Raw genomic sequence first — 19,200 nt, 5'->3', positions numbered from 1 at the left:
ACACAAAAGCCCTCTTTTTCTCCTTCAGGAGAGCTTTAATGTCCCGTGTGATCCAGGGTTTGTTGTTGGAGAAACATCTTACAGTCCTGGTGGGAATGGTGTTCTCCATGCAGAAGTTAATATAGTCTGTAATTGTGTCTGTTCGATCATTAATGTCCTCACCGTGAGCTTCGCTGAATACCTCCCACACAGTTGTGTTGAAACAGTCCTTTAAGGCCTCCTCGGCTTCTCCGGACCATCGCTGAACTGTGCGTGTCACAGCTGGCTGCCTGCGGACCAGAGGTTTGTACACAGGCAGGAGAGCAACCAAGTTGTGGTCAGCTTTGCCCAGCGAGGGCAGGGGCAGTGATGTGTACACCTCCTTGGTGTTGGCATAGAAAAGGTCCAATATTTTATTGTCTCTGGTATGGCAGGTTACATATTGTATGAATGAAGGCAGAGAGGAGGAAGGAGAAGCATGATTGAAGTCACCAGAGATAAGGAGCGGGGCATTTGGGTGCTGTGTTTGTAGCCTGCTCACAGCTGCAGTCAGTACGTCACAGGCTGTCTCACTGTTAGCAGAGGGTGGCACGTATGCTGCCACCGCGATCCCATGACTGAACTCTCGCGGTAAATAGAACGGACGCATGCTAACACCTATCAGCTCAATGTCCCGGCTGCAAAGTTGATCCTTAACAGTTATGTTCCCAGGGTTACACCATCTATCATTAACAAACACAGCCAGCCCTCCCCTTTTCCTCTTACCGCTCTCCAGTGTCCTGTCCGCGCGTAGTATTTGGAAGCCGTCCAATTCCACGACGGCGTCCGGAGTTAGCTATGTTAGCCACGACTCCGTGAACACCAGCAAGCTAGCCTCCCGGACAATCCTCTCGTGCCGGGTTAGCGCTGTTAGCTCGTCCATTTTATTGGGGAGGGATCTAACATTCCCCATAATAACGGACGGGAGGACGGGGTGGTATCGTCTCCTCCTTGCCTGGCGTTTAGCCCCCGCACGACATCCCCCGTCTCTTCCTCCTCAGCTCGCGGGGGATATCGGGTCTCGCTCCGGGAGCCGACGCGGGGTTAGCACGGAGTGCTAACAGCTGATCTCTTGAGTACACGATCGATCCGTAGCTCAGAGTTTCGTCTCCGGACACGATCGCGCAAAAAACAGCCCCCAACAGCAGTAAAACCACCGTAAGTTGTATATCGATTGCTGAGATGAGGTAAAAATAAAATAATACAGGGTAAAGGGAAAAAACACACGAAAAAGGCTCAATAGTGAGCCACGCTGCTGTAAACAGGCAGCCACTCGCGCGGCGCCAGAACCGGAAATCGCGCGGCGCCAGAACCGGAAATCGCGCAGCGCCAGAACCGGTAATTAATAAGCCTTGTTTCATTTACCACATCCTCGTGTGCTAATAGTGTGCAGGGCTTTATGTTAATTTCTGCAGTTTACTTTACTTGTACTGCCTGCACAGGACTCCGTTTTATGGGGCATTCTTAAGAACAGAAAAAAATGGCGAGGTAAAACAGGAGTAGATGAAGTTATGGTCTAAAATAAAATCTGCCGTAATATTTGAACCGCAATGAAGCGAGGGAACGCTAATTTAATTAACACTTGTAAATATAATTAAATAATAATTCTTATAAAGCTCGTTTTTTATGCTGCCTTGGTTTTATTTGTGTAAAATGACTCCCATGCTGATGTATACCCCGGTTTCCTCCCACAATCCAAAAACATGCATAGTAGGTTAATTGACGCTCTAAATTGTCCCGGGTTATGGTTGTGAGCATGTACGTTTGTTTGTCGGTGAGTGCCCTGCGTTTGGCTGGCAACCAATTTAGCGTGTACCCCGCCTACTGCCCAAAGACAGTTGGCATAGGCTCCAGCACGGATAAGCATCCACGTAAATATAATCTGAACGACAAGCTTTCTTATACTTGTATCGGAAAAACACGAAACAATGATAATCACTTAATTTTTGTCGCAGCTTTGTCAATAGAACCCAATGACAGAGCAAATGTTAATGGCCACTGATAGACACTTCTTGCATAGTGGTAAAGACAAATGTGGATAAAGATAAATGTATAAACAGCTTCATATCAGCCATGGGAGTTATACAATACAATGCAATACAATACAATACAACTTTATTTATATTGCTCATTTCACAACAGTTGGAACTGTAACAAAGTGGCTTCCATGAGGTGTAATATAAGTTAGCAGGAAATAGCACACAAATTAAAAGACAAACATTAGACACCTGAAGAACAGCAGCAACAGTCTCATGTTAAGTCGAAAGCGAAATGTGTTTTCAAATGAGTTTTAAAAGTGGACAGAAAGGGTGCTTGCCTAACATTTAATGGAAGCTCATTCCATAGGGAAGGACCAGCAACAGAAAAGAGACAAGTTGTACAATTTACAGACATTGCCCTTTAAACTCTGCAGATACAAGTGCATGAAATGATCCTCACTACTCTTACCTCATACTCGTACCTCCCCGAGCTCCTCCACCCCTACACACCTGCCCTATGCCTCAGGTCTGCAGACCAAATGCTGCTGGTAGTGCAGAGGACGAAGCACAGCCTCAATGGGGAATGTGCCTTTTCTGTTGCCAGTCCTTCCCTATGGAATATTACACCAAATGGAAAGCGCTTTCTTTCAGCTCCAGCTGTGGTGAAAAGCGCAATATAAATAAAGTTGTATTGTATTGTACTCATTAAATCCATCACACTCTTGTCGTTATACATTCATCATGATAAAGACATTGTTCAGACACTTTCACAATTTTATACATATCTCAGAAATAAAGCTATCTATTTTGCAGTAAGCGATTGCTACCTGGCTGCCATATGCTGGTTCTGAAGGTCAAACATCAGTCTGATGTTTTGCAACAACCTCATGAGGCTATTTGTAGTGATGTTTATGGTAAAGATACCTTGAGCGACGTAGAATCATAATTCGTAATAGAACTCCAAAAATTAACTCTTTAGACATTGCATTTGTGTTAATTTTCATGGAAAAGGCATACTCAGAAATAGGAGAAAATCCCATATATCCATAAATGTATTTTGCAACTTCGGAATTCTTCGTGACCAGTTCTGCACAAACACTAACATGGCCATATTATGTAAAATAATAATTGAACGGACGCAGTTAGTTATATTCTAAAAACAAGTGTAAATTTCATCAAATGTATTTGTTTAATTATTACAAACAAATACCCTTAGATTCCATGCAAATGTTAATGCACTGTTGGAATTTGTCACCAAGCCAATTCAAGTTCCAAGGGAATAAAGCATTAATTAACAAAACGTAATCAATGTGTGTTTGCTTTTATCTTCAAGAAGGAAAATGATCAAATAAAGCCTCAACAACTGATTTGTTCTGTTAGTCTCTTCAATTTTCTGGTGTTCATGAAATAGTCCAGGTCTGATATCTGGGCTACTTCTCTTATCCCGCAAGGACCCGCACCCAAGATGAATACAGCCAAGAAAAGAGCACTCCTAAAATGTAACCCTCACAATATAGAGGGTCCCTCAGAAAGTTTGTTTCTATCATATGTTATGTCAGTTGAAATCACTCTTATTCTCTTCCTCCATCTCATGGGTCCAAGGTCTTCAACTGGTCCCATGGCTTCGCCAAGGCTTGGTGTCTTCCGGCATGTTTCAATCTTGTCTTTCGTGTGGGTGTGTATGGATGTCCAAATCGCAAATTATTGTCTTTATGTGTTGCTACCGTGACTGGGCCCTCGAGAGCCGCCATTGGGACACCGTTGTACACGTCTTGTGTCAAAATTCATTGTGTCTTTGGCTTTACTGTGTATGTGGCCGATTTTCTTTTTTTGGTGGACCACAATGTGAATTGTATATGCAGGTTGTGTGTGTTTGGTGCAAACATGGAGGCAAATCATGAACAGAACAGTCTACGAATTTCAACACATTTAAATTCAGTCATATATGAATATAATGTGTGAGAATAATATAAAACCAGTAAACACAATCCCTTGTCATTACTGTGCGCGATAGTTCAGTAAATCAGAATATATATATATATATATATATATGAACCTTAATGATCAACATCTTGCCACGTAAATGATTAAGATAATGGCACTAATATAATGCAACCCTACAGCACTATAAGGAGTTAAAAACAGACCTTGTTGGTCACTTCAATATGATCTATGGATTTTAGGAGAATAAACCCATCTTCTTTAAATTGATTAGGTTTTCCCCAAAAAGTTTTTTTCCGGAAATTTGTCATGGTATGCTCGTATCAGAAAAAGGACCATTCCAAATCTATATTCCCAATTTTGAGATTTGAAAATGGTGCAAAACAAAAATTGTACTCAATGCATGTTGACATCACTTTTTTGGAGTAAACTGAGCATAATTTTGATATTTCTGTAAAGTGTTTCAGTCTGAATGGAATACAGTACTTTTAATTGACCAAATTCTAATGAAAACATATGATTGCTCAGTAATCATATAGCTAGTAAAGAAAATTATTCTCATAAGTAATTGTTTATCATTGAAGTTTGTTGTCTTTGTTTAATTCCCCTTAATGAAATCAACAATGTATTTGAATAACATCTTAACAGTGATAAATGACTTGTACACAGTACATATAATCAGTCTCCTGGATGTTGTTAAGACAAAATAATCTGTTTCATTTTGGATAACTGAAGGTGCATGTTCACGCCAAGCTCTGTGAGTTTTAACTTTATTCTTGCAATAATCAAAGACCACAGTAATTTATCAAGCAATCAGGACACGTTTATACATTTTATCAGACTGGTTGTAATAGTTTTCCCAGATTAGTTGACTTACCGTGTTTGATGTTACGAAGTGTTTATTTCTGAGGTGGCAACCCACTTCTGGAAGCCTTTTACATGCAAATGTCTCAAAACAAGCAACAGTCACGAAGTCATGTCTGGCCCTCCCCTCTTAAGTGGATGACACAATTCAAAGGTGTCTCATTATCACACTAATGTAGTACGATTTGAACTTATTCTAGTTCCCTTTAAAATGGGGAAGTGGAGGAACAAGAGACTTGAGGAGAGGACGGTGGAAAAGTTGACCACTTTCAAGATCGTCCTTGAATTCTTTTGACCTTTCTGCAGAAGCTTTAAGTATTTTGCCTACTGTCTAAATGATCAGTATCGTTATCACGCTTGCTCAAAGCTTACTGATCATTTGAATTGGGTGTGTTGGAACAGGTTTACATATAAAACAGGCTGGATGGGTGCTCACGAGGACCGGACTTGGAGACCCCTGGACTATTGTAATATTATAGGCAAGGCTGACAGGTTTACAACAGACTTCTAGGAAGCGTTCAACCAAAAGTCTGCTTTACACTTTTCACTGTGATCATGATGGCTTTTTCATGATTTGGTTCTGTTTTTCAACGACAACTTTTCCAGTTCGAATCACCTTGCGCACGTATTGTTTTGATCGAAACTGATAAAAACCGAATCTCAAATCAGGTAATGCAGACTTTTTTTCCCCTATGAAAGGATTCGGTGTGTGTGTGTGCGGATGTGTGTTAAATGTCTTGCAGTCTTGCTTATTTAGAGTATGTCCGAGATGTATTATATTTGACCATACCATCAACATTCTATTATGAACAGTAAAGTATTATTTTGCTGTGCAAATCATGCACAATATGTGAGCTTCATCTGGATTTCGTTACACTTTACAGGGAGTTTTATAAATACTATAATAAAAATACAATTTCAATTTAATTACTCTCATTTACAGTACTTGTATCACTAAAACAAAATTTTCAGTTTTTATTCATTTATAAATGTAATAAACCATTGTTATTAATAAAAGCGTAAAACAGCTCTTACTGATACCACTACAGTAAATATGAGTAATTACAATGCAACTTTATTTATATAGCGCTAAAACACAGTGAAAGTCTCACTGAGGTCTCTGATAAGAATGGATGAGGAGCAGTTTTGCTTACCAACCCTCAATGTGATGCTGAGGATCTATTGTCCCTCCCCCCTGAGACAGGGGGAGAGCAGGCTGCTTGCAAGGTAGCTGTGGCCACAAGGACAGAGCTGCTGATCCCGCCGAACACAACTTCCTGTCATGTCGCATGAACTCTTCTATTTAACGCCATTTATTCTCATTTGCTGATGTGCTAACAAGATAAGTGGAAAATATCTCCAGGTAAGTTTATTTATATAATATTGTATTGATTTATAGAATTTCACAAATGGATCTTATCATAATTTAAAAACACGTGAAATATAAATGCCATTTTTCTTTTTTTGTTTAAGAAATGTCTTAAATTATTTTACAAGATAGGCAGCCTGATGGATATACACACATATATATATATATATATATATATATATATATATATATATATATTTTTTTTTTTTTTTATCTAACACGTACGGCTGTCTGATCTATGGAACATCACAGGATTCTTCGAACGGAAAAATAATTGCCTATTTCCCCTTTTCAAGTCAGACATCCCCTTGGGAGCCAGAATCGCATCAGAAATTGAATGAATAAAAAACATTAATTGAATGAATAATAAAAATGGGGATTAACGGCAGTATATAGGAATAAAACAAGAAAACGTGTGGAATTGTTTTAACACACACTCAAGATTGTTGGACTAATGGACGGCTGTATTAACATGTTTTTGTCGCTGATATAGTACTATAACAGTGACACAAACATATAGTGTTTATTCGTTCAGGTCTTGAGGGTATTTGCTGAATGAAATTTGGTGGTTAATGTCTTTGTCACAAAATTATCTTTGGTTGAGCGTTCGTCACAACCCCCCCCCCCCCCAAAATAAATAAATAAAGCTTTTGATTATGTGACGGAGTTATTGGTGGGTTAACACGTGAACAAAACTTTGCCGTATTTCTAACGCTCATGGAGTGGATTATCTCGCTCGCATTATTTAAATAGTTTAACTGTACAGTTATTATGAATATACTGCTTCCATTTTGTTTGATAGATTTAATTATATTCGATTTTTCCCATACGTGTCAAACTAGCTAGATAGATTGATAGCACCTGATTTGTCTGTCTCTTTCAGGTCCAATTGCTGGAGCGAGGGGAAGAAGGCCCCCCACAAAAGTTCCATCTTCGATCCCGTGAGCGCATTAAACATGCTCGGTGCTGATGGAAAGACGGAGTTATTTTCCTCCAAAGACTCGGTGGAAGAGATGTGCAAGTTTCCACTTTCGGGAGGCAGCCCGTACACCAAACACGGTTTTGGCCCGGAACGCTATTACAGTCTGCCCAAATCCACTATTGACTCAAACACACCTTGCTCCTTCATCCCCTACGGCCCCAGTGGGTGCATCTACGCCCCATCCAGCACAGCTAGGTACGCGACATCTCTTCACGTGGGTTCCGTGGGATTCTCTCCAACTACGGGTCCGCGCAGTCACTTCAGCCCGGCGTACCAGATAGGGCAGAGCCCTGGCTGCCTATACCCGCCTCATAGCGGCTCAGCCCCAGCTCTCAGCAGCGTCGCCATCTGTGCGAACGGGCCGGCCACGAGTGCCCAAGTCTACCTGTGCAACCGGCCTCTGTGGCTCAAGTTCCATCGACACCAGACCGAAATGATCATCACCAAGCAGGGCAGGTCAGATGACACCACTGGTCGATTTAAATGTATATGAATAGCTCTTTTATAAACAATATATTGATATTTGTATTGTAATTTTCATTTTGGAAAACACACAGCAAAATTAAAATGGCAGGATTAAAACCATCATTTTTCTGGGATTATATCTTTAATTTGTTTTTGCAGGCGAATGTTCCCGTTTTTGAGTTTTAACATTGCAGGTCTAAGCTTGACTGAGCACTACAACGTATATGTGGAGGTGGCACTGGCAGATCCAAACCACTGGAGATTTCAAGGTGGCAAGTGGGTCACTTGTGGCAAAGCGGACAATAGCAGCAGAGGTACTGCTCGTTGCTATACATGAAAAAAATACTAGCCATGAATGTGCTATTAAGTCATCTTGGATCTGTTCATTTAATAGGGAACAAAGTGTACGTCCACCCCGAATCTCCAAACACAGGGGCCCACTGGATGAGACAAGAAATCTCCTTCAGCAAACTAAAACTCACCAACAACAAAGGCACAAATCAAAGCATATCCCAGGTAATTAAATATATACATTAATTATTCAGTGAATACATTATTAATATATAGAGATATTATGTATACATGCGTGAGGACTTTATTGAAATTTTATTATGAATATAATAATTTATGTAATTCTATAAAGCCATGAATCATGATGCAAACCTAAAATAGATAGCAATTGGAATATGTTGTAAGATTAATTATAGATATTTGCAACATATAAGGGGAAAATATTAAATAGTGTCACCCACATGGATAGGGTGTTCCCAAAAATGTATCCACAATTTAAATAATTCTAAAGTAGGTAAGTGTCAAGTAAAATTGCTTTGGTTAAAAAAAACAACGAAATTGAATTTACGAACAGTTCATTGATTTGTTACCACTTGTTGTTTAACTGGTCTAACATTCCACAACACAATGGAATTGCAGACGAAACGATTCTCTTGGCATTTGCATATCGGCTGTGTTTTCATACGTCTGGTAGCATTTTAGAATGAATTTCCTTTGTTCAAAGTTGAGTCTGGGTGCCATCATTAATTCCAGTGGGTTCAATTTGCAAAGAATCTCCCCAAAATTGTTATCAGCTGCTAAAGTGTGTATAATTGTTTATGTGACACCTTGTATCGATGTACTGTTGATACATGTACTCTTACACAACATGGTTTAACACAAAACCTTCTGATTTTAACGTTTTATCTTAAAATTATTGCAGTGTACAATATGTATGATTCCTGTTTCCACAGTGCTTATGTGATTTTTAAATTAAGTACAAAATCATTTTTCAATCCATTTGCATAATAAAACAAATGACCAATTCAGAATTTTGTAATACATCAAAGGACAAAGTTTTAAATGTGTGCATGTGTGTTTGCGTGTGCGATATATATATATATATATATATATATATATATATATATGTATGTATATATATATATGTGTATGTATATATATATATATATATACATATATATATATATACATATATATATATATACATACATATATATATATATATATATATATATATATAGAGAGAGAGAGAGAGAGAGATAAACCATAATTTCTGTCCTGAAATGTGCATGTCTGCAGATGATCATCCTGCAGTCCTTACACAAGTATCAGCCCAGGCTGCACGTCGCGGAGGTGACCGAGAACAGTGTGGAGGACTTCAACACTGAGCCAAAAACTCACAGCTTCATATTTCCAGAGACTCAATTCATAGCAGTTACTGCATACCAAAACACTGATGTAAGCAAGAAAAAGTTAAACAAAGCAAAAGCCAGATTGTCTGTTGGCAGTGTTATGTTTACAGTGTTATTGATGATGAGTGGCAGTAATAGAGCATAATGTATTGATTCCCACAACTGCATGATTATACAATGCGTTAATTTCTCACACTCTGTCCTATTTTATCTGTAGATTACGCAGCTGAAAATTGACCACAACCCTTTTGCCAAAGGATTCAGAGATAATTATGATTCGTGAGTATTGATATTGATTTGTATGATTTTCTGTTGCCAAACAAGGACTAACATAAAAATGTAAAATATTTGTGTGACACTAAGTATAATATATAATAATACATATATATATATATATATAAAATGATTAATTTTTTAAACTAATTAATCACAAAAATTCCATGATTAATCATGATTAATCACATTTTTCAACTACTATTTTTTGCGAAGCTTATAACAGACATTTACTTAATAATATCTTGGAATTGATGCAAAATCACCAAATATGAAGTATATTTAATTCAAAGACTGTTCTAATCGCTTTCTTGGATTCTTGAAAATGATCTAAATGGAGACATCTTTGAAGACATTTATTTTTGAAACATTTCTCAAAACTGCCCACAAGCGCCACACTCCAGCAGTCTTGGTTTGCAAGGCCCAGTGGTAACTTAAACACAGTGTTTTGTTCTGAGACGTGCTAAAGACAGCTAATATGGCACAATTTTTGCAAAGGATGCTAATTATTTTTTAAGTAAATCAAACTGAGTTAACTGAGTTAAAATATTTAACTGAGTTCATTTTTTTTGGGATTAATCACCTGAGTTAATCCTTCAATTTTGACAGCCCTAACGGTGGCCCGACTGGTTAGCACGATGGCCTCACAGTGAGAGACAGCATCAGTCGTGGGTTCAAGTTTCCTCCCGCGTTCCAAAAACATGCATGGCAGGTCGATTGAACACTCTAGAATGCCCCCAGGTATGAGTGTGAGTGCGGATAGTTGTTCGTCTCTGTGTGCCCTGCAATTAAAACAACTAAAAATGTGTATATACATATATATATATATATATATATATATCCATCTTCTGTACCGCTTCTCCTCACTAGGGTCGCGGGGGTGCTGGAGCCCATCCCAGCTATCTTTGGGCAGTAGGCGGGGGACACCCTGAACTGGTTGCCAGCCAATTGCAGGGTACACAGAGACGAACAACCATCCGCGCTCACACTTATACCAAGGGGCAATTTAGAGTGTTCAGTCGGCCTGCCATGCATGTTTTTGGAATGTGGCAGGAAACCGGAGTACCCGGAGGAAACCCACGCAAGCACGGGGAGAACATGCAAACTCCACACAGGATGGCCGGATATATATATATATATATATATATGCAATTGGCTGGTAAATGATGATAGCTGGGATGGGCTCCAGGAAACCCCAGACACAGACACAACAGTCCCTGTCACATATTAAATCGGCATCAGCTCAACTTCCTTTCTAAGGTGCAAATTCATCACCGCCGTGCTGCTGTGAAAGGGAGGTCTACATCGTATTAAGCAATTGTGCGTATGCAGTATGTTTACACCAGATACATGGGAGAGAACAGCTCTGGTTAACATGGCATAGTGAATTAATTCTTTTATTTAGTTTATATATCAATATTAAGTACATTTTGTATCCTTTATATATATATATATATATATATATATATATTGCCCTGCAATTGGCTGGCAACCTGCCCGAAGATAGCTGGGATAGGCTCCAGCACCCCCCGCGACCCTAGTGAGGAGAAGCAGTACAGAAGATGGATGGATATATATATATATATCTTTATATATATATATATATATATTTAAATATATATATTAAATATCATTATTTTACATTATATACATTTTTGTTTTTCAGGATGTACACAGCTCCAGACAACGACCGCCTCACCCCTTCCCCTTCCAGCTCTCCTTGTGCCCACCAGATTGTCCCCAATGCCCGCTACTCCATGCAGCCCCTCTTACAGGACCAGTTTGTCAACAACTTTGCACAAAAGTGTTTATACAACAGTGAGCGAGCGGTGCCTCACACCAGCAGCCTTCTCTCACCTCAGCCAGAAGACGGAGCCTCTCAGCGATGGTTTGTCACCGCCATGCAGCATGGCACTAGCAGCAGCACTGGTCACAAGTTAGACCTGACACCATATGAGGGGGACTATTCCAGCTCCCTGCTACCTTATGGTTTAAAATCACTTTCCATGCAAACATCCCATGGTCTCAGCTACTACCCAGACTCTCCCTTTAGCGACATGCCAAATGTGTGGGGCCCCAGGGCAACATACCAGAGAAAGACTCCAAGTCTGCCTTGGTCCCCGAGGCCCAGTCCTACTGCTGGTTTCTCAGAAGACCCTGATAAGGTGAATCCACAGTTAGAGGATGAGGTGACTGGAAGAGGCTTGATATCTTCATGGGCAGAGACACAGCCATCTTCTCTTTCTCCTCAAAAGACTGATTCCTATACGCCAATCTGTAAGCGAAGGCGTTGGCCTCTTAATGGTCCAGGCACAGAAGACCCACCCGTCAACCTCAAATGTGAGGACATAGTCTCAGTTGCCAATGGCTCCTATAGTAAGGAAGCGCCTTCATCCAAAGGAATGACAGCTTACTATTCCTTTTATACAAGTTATTGAGCGTATTGCCGCATACTGTTGTACAGTACCGTGAATGATTTTGTTACATACATTCACCTCTTGTGTCTCTACTGTGGTACATTTTCTGAACAAATGAAATATCACAGATATTATTTATGAATTCTAATTGAAAGTAAGAAACATAGTCATTGCACAGTGATCTGTACTTTTCCTGCATTATTTCACCACTCCATGAAGTTACATACAGGTAAGACTGTAGATTGTTTTTTTAGCATAGTTAGTTGAATTCTATATACATAACGAAATTTGCATTTGTATTGAGGTTTCGTGTTTACAGATTATTTACTGAAGGCCAGTATAAAAGGAGTGCACTGTTAAACGTGAGAAAAGTTTGCTGCTTATACTAAAATGTATTGCAATGTTCAAATATTTCATATTAAAACAAGCTTGTCCTCTATGGAATAGATGGGAAATTATTTTCCAAACAATCTTTGCATGTATTTCATACATGTATTTGGTCAAGGTGCCAATAAATATTGGAACTTGCAACATGTTTTGCTCGCCTCATATCCATTTTAAGCATCCCGGGGTGCCCTTGAGCACAGCACTCACTCTGACATCTCTCTCTCTCTGGCAGTTTGTGTGATCTTGTAATGTGTGGTATACTAGGGCTGAAAAAAAATAATAATCATGATTATTTAGGTAATAATTGAAATCACAATTACTCAAACAATCATTTATTTTTTGGTACAAAACAAGAAAATGTTAAAACAAATCAAATTCTTTGAAAAATTGTAATTATCTGAGTTCCTTTAGGAACAAAAAAACATTTTAAAATGTGTTATTTTTTAAATAAAAACGGGCCAAAAGTATAAATTTATGGTTTCATTGCATAAAAAAACATGCATTGGAGTTTACTTGCGATACACAAACATCTTGCCATCAAACTGTTGTAACATTTCAATAAACAATTTCAATGGATCTCTAAAGTGCAAATTTTAAACTCAAGTATGCCATTGTAAAATTAAAACAATTTTAACAATATACTATAAAATATGTATATAATCGTTTCGATGATGATACCAATTTTGTCATTGTTTAGTGTAATGACAATAATGGTCATTTAATTTCGATAAATTGCACAGCCCTATGATATATAAAAGTAAGAAACATATGATCCCAAGACTAACTTTTTCCTCAGAAATGACACAAGGTGGTTAATAAATTGTCTATTCCTGTGGAAAAATTAAATAAATAATTAAATAGATAAACTAGAATGAAAGAAAATAATGTTCGTCATCTGAGTAGCAGGATTTGGACCCAGAAGCAGAAATAAAGTTGATCCATCCATGCATTATCTGAACCGCTTAGCCTCAGTAGGGTTGCAGGTGTGCTGGAGCCTATCCCACCTATCATTGGGCAGTAGGCGGGGAACACACCCTGGACTGCTTGCCAGCCAATCGTAGGGCACACAACGACAACCATCTGCGCTCACAAACAGCCCGAGGGTCAATTCAGGGTCGTCCAATCAACCTACATGCAGCATGTTTTTAGAATGTGGGATGAAACTGGAGCACCCGAAGGAAACCCACGCAGGCACGGTGAGAACATGCAAACTCCACACAAGAAGGCTAGATCTGGAATTGAACCCCACACCTCAAAACTGTGAGGCCATCTTGCTAACCAATCACCCATCACGCCACCCAAGTAAAAGTCTTTATCGACAAAAATACAAAGTAACAACAGAGTACAGGGCTGGATTCAGAAGACATGGGAGAAAGCTGACATCTTCACTCAAAGAAAGCTAGACGTACTGACGTATCACTGAGTAACCCAACAGGCTCTCAATGAAGAATGCAGAACACATATGGTGCCTAGAAGTTCAGCCTATAAAGCCTTCATAGAAATTGCACTCATTCTCTTTTGCCTTGTCCAGGTACCCCAGATTCCTGGGCCTTCGGTATGGTTGTGTTGCTTTAAACCTATGTTTGGTTCTACACTTCAACACTTGTACACTCATACACACTTACAATACAGAGTTCACTGATGATCAGCTTGTACTTAGTACATGTTAATTTGGTCTAATTTGGATATCTTTCTTTAAATGCAACTCGTGGTGTGTGCCCCTTGTTTGTTATGGCCTTTCAGTCAGGCCGTAACATGGGTGCTTGTCTAAACATTTAGCTTGTCTTGTGTGTATGCGGTGGGGTTGTTGGCCTCACTACCTCGCATGGTTTAGGCTGAATGGTCCATCTGAATGGCATTGGCTTTCGCATTAGAGTAATGCTGGTTTATGGGGGAATGCACCACGTGTTTTCCTGCAGCGTGTGTTTGTAGCCCAGTGGTGGGTTTTGTGTACCATATAGGGTAAGTGTCACTGTCTTATTATGCAGGACAGAGATTTTGCTGTGAGGGTGTAAAGCACATCTTCTTTTGGTTGTGTCAGTTTATTGTTTTTGTAGTTCCGTGGGGAGCAGGTCTCAGTGAATTTGGGGGTTCACCGGCATGCAGGTTACGTTGCAGTCCCACTGATTAACCCCCTGCAGAACCGCATCTATCCATCGAAAATTCTGCCAAAAACCATTCAAAACATTGGGATCTCTCACAGAAAAAAGGTTTGCTTTGAAAAAAAAAAAACAACACATTTCTTTTAACGTTAGTGCATATATGGCGCCTTTGCTTATGTTTTAATAGACTCTGTCGCACTCTAGTGTTAAATTCTTATAATTACAGCAATCACATGCAAGTCTGATGCTTCCTTTTTGTGAATGTTGCCGCAATATGGAATATTTTATTGTTAATAGGATTTTATTGTTTGACAATTACAGGCATCTATTAAGAACATTAAAAAGTGGTCTTTTAGATGTGGGTTAAATTCTCAGTTTATAAGTAAAAGAGGATGTATTTTACAATAAAAAAGATTGGATGTATAGTGACACTAGAATTGTACTATAAAAAGGTTACAAATTTGAGTTTGAGCGTTTGATGCAGGGTGAATGTGGAATGTGCATATTCCAAATATAATGTAGAAATGTAAAAAAATAAAAAACATTATGTTTGGTTGGTACTGTCAGATGACAGCTGGGATGGGCTCTCGCACCTCCGCGACCCTCATGAGGCGAAGCGGATGTTTGGTTGGCATTGACGTGGGAGCAGAGAGACTATCATTTAGGATTATCTATTGTGGATTAATAAAATATGTCTTGGATTATGGTACTGTGCCTTATATTGATCAGCGGCAAAAACATCTCTTCAGCAGTTAGATCAGAGGTCCTCAATCCTGCAACACAGCTGATTCAAATGATCAGATAATCAGCAAGGTCTGCAGAAGCTAGATAACGATCGCTCAGGTGTGTTGCAGCAGGGAGAGGTGGAAAACGGGCAGGACACCGGCCCTCGAGGAACAGGATTGAAGACCCCTGAGTTAGATGGTATTCAATATAAAGCAATGAGCATTTGTACTGGGGCAATAACAACAATGGCAACTACAGATTTGCAAGTCGAAATGGGTGAAATGCTTGGACATGTTCAACTTTCAGTGAATGACTGCACTGATTTATCTGCAAGGTCATGGGCAAGATTCACCTACTCAATATGTGTTGCAGCCGAGCTGAAAAGTGTGACGAAAGCGGTTTTTGGAGGTCAGCAGCCAAGGATGCTAAAGAATTTGACATTGACCAATCAAGAATTAGCCCATTTTACCATTACAATGTTAAATAGAGGAAATATATGTTATATGTTGGGATTCCAGTTCATCAATTTCCACTTTGAAAATGGTTAAGCAGCTAGTTCAAAATATATTTTATTGGAGATGCAACCGAAACTTTTTGGGAATTATGGTAGGTGCGTAAATGGTGTTTTTATGATTACCTACACATAGCGGGAGTAGGGAATGAGTTGGTAGATCAACGTGAGAAGGTATAAACGTACTGTAAAACAGAAACTGAAGGAAAGATGGCGAAATGAGATGAAGAGACAAAAGGAAGCTGGTATCACAGTACAGAGGAAGGTTGGTGGAATGATGCCCCCAAACACCGGGACACTGTGGGAAACTTTGGAACGGATGATTTTAATATTTTTTTTCCCAAGGCTGAAAAATATTTTACTTTGAAAAGTGACCGGGTTTTCCCAGTTATATCGGGCCTCTCTCTCTCTCTCTCTCTCCTTCTCTCTCTCTAAATATATAATGCATATATGCATTAAAAAAATGTAATTCAAACAACTGTCTGTCAAGAGTCACACAGAACTCTCTCGCTTTCTCTCTTCCTCACCATCCCTCTCATTTAAATAATTAAATTTAAATCATACATGAAAATAATTTATATAAATAACAAAAAATAACAAATATTTAAATTATTTGTCATTAACAAATCATAAAAAATAATTTAAATAATACATTTAATGTAAATTAGAATATTCTAACGCCCTAAGGATGGGTTTTTTTTAAATTGTTGTGTGTATTTTGTTGACTGCTGAAGCACAGTAGACACTACAGTATGTTAGCATACCACAAAAGGACATCGAGGCGGTGTTCCATCAGACCACACGGTAGCCTGCGTGTGCCAACTCTCGCTAGCTACTAGACACGACTGTCCCTGTCGTGAGTTAAATCGGGCATCAGCCCCAACATGCTTCATTTTTAGGGTGCTCGTTTATTACCGCCGTGCTGCTATGAAAGGGAGGTAGGTTTACATCGTATTAAGTAATTTTAAACTGTTGTTGATGTTAACTCGGGTTAGGTTTAAAACTCAAATACACACAATGCTTCCATATCGGATGACTGAGGTAACCACTAATGCGAATGTGCATTGCTGACAGGCATTGCGCTTATGAAGTTGATTTACAGCAGAGACATGAGAGAGCACTTATGGTTGACATGGATTTGCGAATTGAATGTTTTATTTTTTTATATCGATGCATATTTTAAGCATGATTATATTGATATTAAATCGATTTTTGATGAATCTTTACATCTATAATAGACCCTCAAAAGTAATGTTGTTTTCTTGATGAATAGCGTGTTACCAAGGCAACACCTTTTCGGAAGATTTTGCAAACTTCGTGTTGCAATATGTAGACGGCCCAAAAATTTTTATAAACAAATCTGAGGTAAATCTGGTCTACCTGCATGGAGAAAAACATACAATAAAAAATGAATTTCCTTTAGCCAGTGGTTGACGCTATTACTATGATGAAAAATAATCATGTCTTCAGGCCTGCATTATTATCAAAGATGAGAATTCTTTATAAGTAATTATCATTTGGGTCAAGTTACAGCAGGTATTGTAGTCAAGGCAAGACCAATTTTTAAAATAAATAAAAAATGGTGGACTTCCTCTTCGGTGTAGCACATGGCTCTAGGAGATATTTTGTTGGTCTTGGCCTGTTATATATAATATCATATTTTTGTAGATCGAGGTGAAACATACAACCGGGGCTGTTTTTTCTGATATTTCTAGGCGCAAGCGAGACATCTTTTAAGTAAATTCAGATTGGCAGACTGATATGTTCTGAATGTAGCCGTAAGGGGACACAAGCCTGTGTCTTCTTGTGCCGGTCCCAAGCCTGGATAAATACAGAGGGTTGTGTCAGGAAGGACATCCGACGTAAAACTTTGTCCGAATCAAACATGCGGATCAAATATATGACTTCCTTGCCGGATCGGTTAACAACGACCGCCACCGGTGCTGCTGACCAACAGGGTGCTGGTGGAAATTGGACTACTGTTGGTCGAAGAAGGAGAGGAGGAAGATGTGTTCGAAGGACGAAAGACAAAAGGAACACAAAGAGGTCTAGGACTGAGAGTGGGGATTTTAAATATGGGAACTATGACGGGGAAAGGTCGAGAGGTGCTTGCAGAGGAGAAAAGTGGACATACTGTGTACCCAGGAAACCAGGTGGAAAGGGAGCAAAGCTAGTAGTTTAGGAGCAGGGTTCAAGTCGTTCTATCATGGTAAAGATAGGAAGAGAAATGGAGTAGGAGTTATTGTGGACGAGGAGTTTGTTGGGAACTACCTGGAAGTAAAAAGAGTGTGAGATAGAGGTGATGGGCAGGTTTGGTATCCAGGAGAGGAACGCACAAGGACAGATGGTTGTTGACTTTGCAAAAAGGATGGAAATGGCTGTTGTGAATACTTTCTTCCAAAAGAGGCAGGAACATAGGGTGACCTACAAGAGTGGAGGTAGGAGTACACAGGTAGACTATATCTTGTGTAGACGGTGTAATCTAAAGGAGATCAGCGACTGCAAAGTAGTGGTAGGTGAGTGTGTGGCCAGACAGCATAGGATGGTAGTGTGTAGGATGACTCTGGTGGTGAGAACGACAAAGAGGGCAAAGGCAGAGCAGAGGACGAAATGGTGGAAGTTGAAAAGGGAAAGGTGTTGTAGGACCCTCAGGAATGAGTTGAGACGGACTCTTGATGGTCAAGAGGAGCTTCCAAATGACTGGACAACTACAGCAAATGTGATCAGGGAGACAGGTAGGAAAGTCCTTGGTGTGTCATCTGGAATGAAAGGAGATTTTCCAAGATGGCGGCGCACATAGAGGCAGCGGCTAACGGCTCTCCCCTGCTCTGCATGTTGTGCTGGGCCACCTGGAACAACAGCAGAGCTATGCAAGGATGCTCTTTGTGGACTACAGCTCGGCATTCAACACGATCATCCCAGACATCCTCGTCGCCAAACTGGACATTCTCGGCCTCCCTGCCCTTATACGCATCTGGATTAAGGACTTTCTGACCAACAGACCCCAGACTGTGTTGCTCGGCCCCTACACGTCATCCACCCGTACGCTGAGCACCGGTTCCCCTCAAGGATGCGTGCTGAGCCCTCTCCTATACGCCCTCTACACCTACGACTGCAGCCCGGCCCACGTAACAACACCATCGTCAAGTTTGCTGACGACACGACAGTGGTCGGTCTGATCTCGGAAGGTGACGAGACAGCCTACAGAGAGGAGGTCCAGAGACTGACGGCTTGGTGCGAGGACAACAGACTGCAACTCAACATTGCAAAAACAAAGGAGATCGTCATCGACTTCAGGAGGAACAAGACGGTGCCGCCCCCCCTCAGCATCGAAGGCTTGTGTGTGGAGAGGGTCCACACGTTCAAGTTCGTGGGAGTACAGATCTCTGATGACCTTTCTTGGACACACAACACCACAGCAGTGGTAAAGAAGGTCCACCAGCGTCTGCACTTCCTGAGAGTC

The 19,200-nt window shown here is 40.0% G+C and overlaps 1 protein-coding gene across 1 annotated transcript; it reads left to right on the top strand.

Moving 5' to 3' along the window:
- Positions 1-6,045: 6,045 nt before the first annotated feature.
- Positions 6,046-12,067, top strand: eomesb (eomesodermin homolog b). The gene is made up of 7 exons (XM_088306906.1): positions 6,046-6,165; positions 7,055-7,609; positions 7,778-7,932; positions 8,013-8,134; positions 9,209-9,367; positions 9,539-9,600; positions 11,261-12,067. The coding sequence occupies exons 2-7, from the start codon at positions 7,128-7,130 to the stop codon at positions 12,030-12,032; spliced, it is 1,752 nt and encodes a 583-aa protein (XP_088163032.1). The 5' UTR covers positions 6,046-6,165; positions 7,055-7,127; the 3' UTR covers positions 12,033-12,067.
- Positions 12,068-19,200: the final 7,133 nt, after the last annotated feature.

This window comes from Idiotropiscis lumnitzeri, chromosome 10 (genome assembly GCF_059441095.1).
Source record: "Idiotropiscis lumnitzeri isolate Australia: NSW breed Sydney's pygmy pipehorse chromosome 10, RoL_Ilum_1.0, whole genome shotgun sequence".
In the NCBI taxonomy this organism is placed as follows: domain Eukaryota; kingdom Metazoa; phylum Chordata; class Actinopteri; order Syngnathiformes; family Syngnathidae; genus Idiotropiscis; species Idiotropiscis lumnitzeri.
Note: the sequence above shows the minus strand (reverse complement) of the source record. Positions and strands in the feature narration are given on the sequence as shown.

Bases quoted from the DNA above. Each gene is read 5' to 3' on its own strand.
- eomesb (XM_088306906.1), top strand. From the start codon at position 7,128: ATGCTCGGTGCTGATGGAAAGACGGAGTTATTTTCCTCCAAAGACTCG. The intron at 7,610-7,777 runs GTCAGATGACAC...TTGTTTTTGCAG, and splicing joins ATCATCACCAAGCAGGGCAG to GCGAATGTTCCCGTTTTTGA. The intron at 9,368-9,538 runs GTAAGCAAGAAA...TTTTATCTGTAG, and splicing joins CTGCATACCAAAACACTGAT to ATTACGCAGCTGAAAATTGA.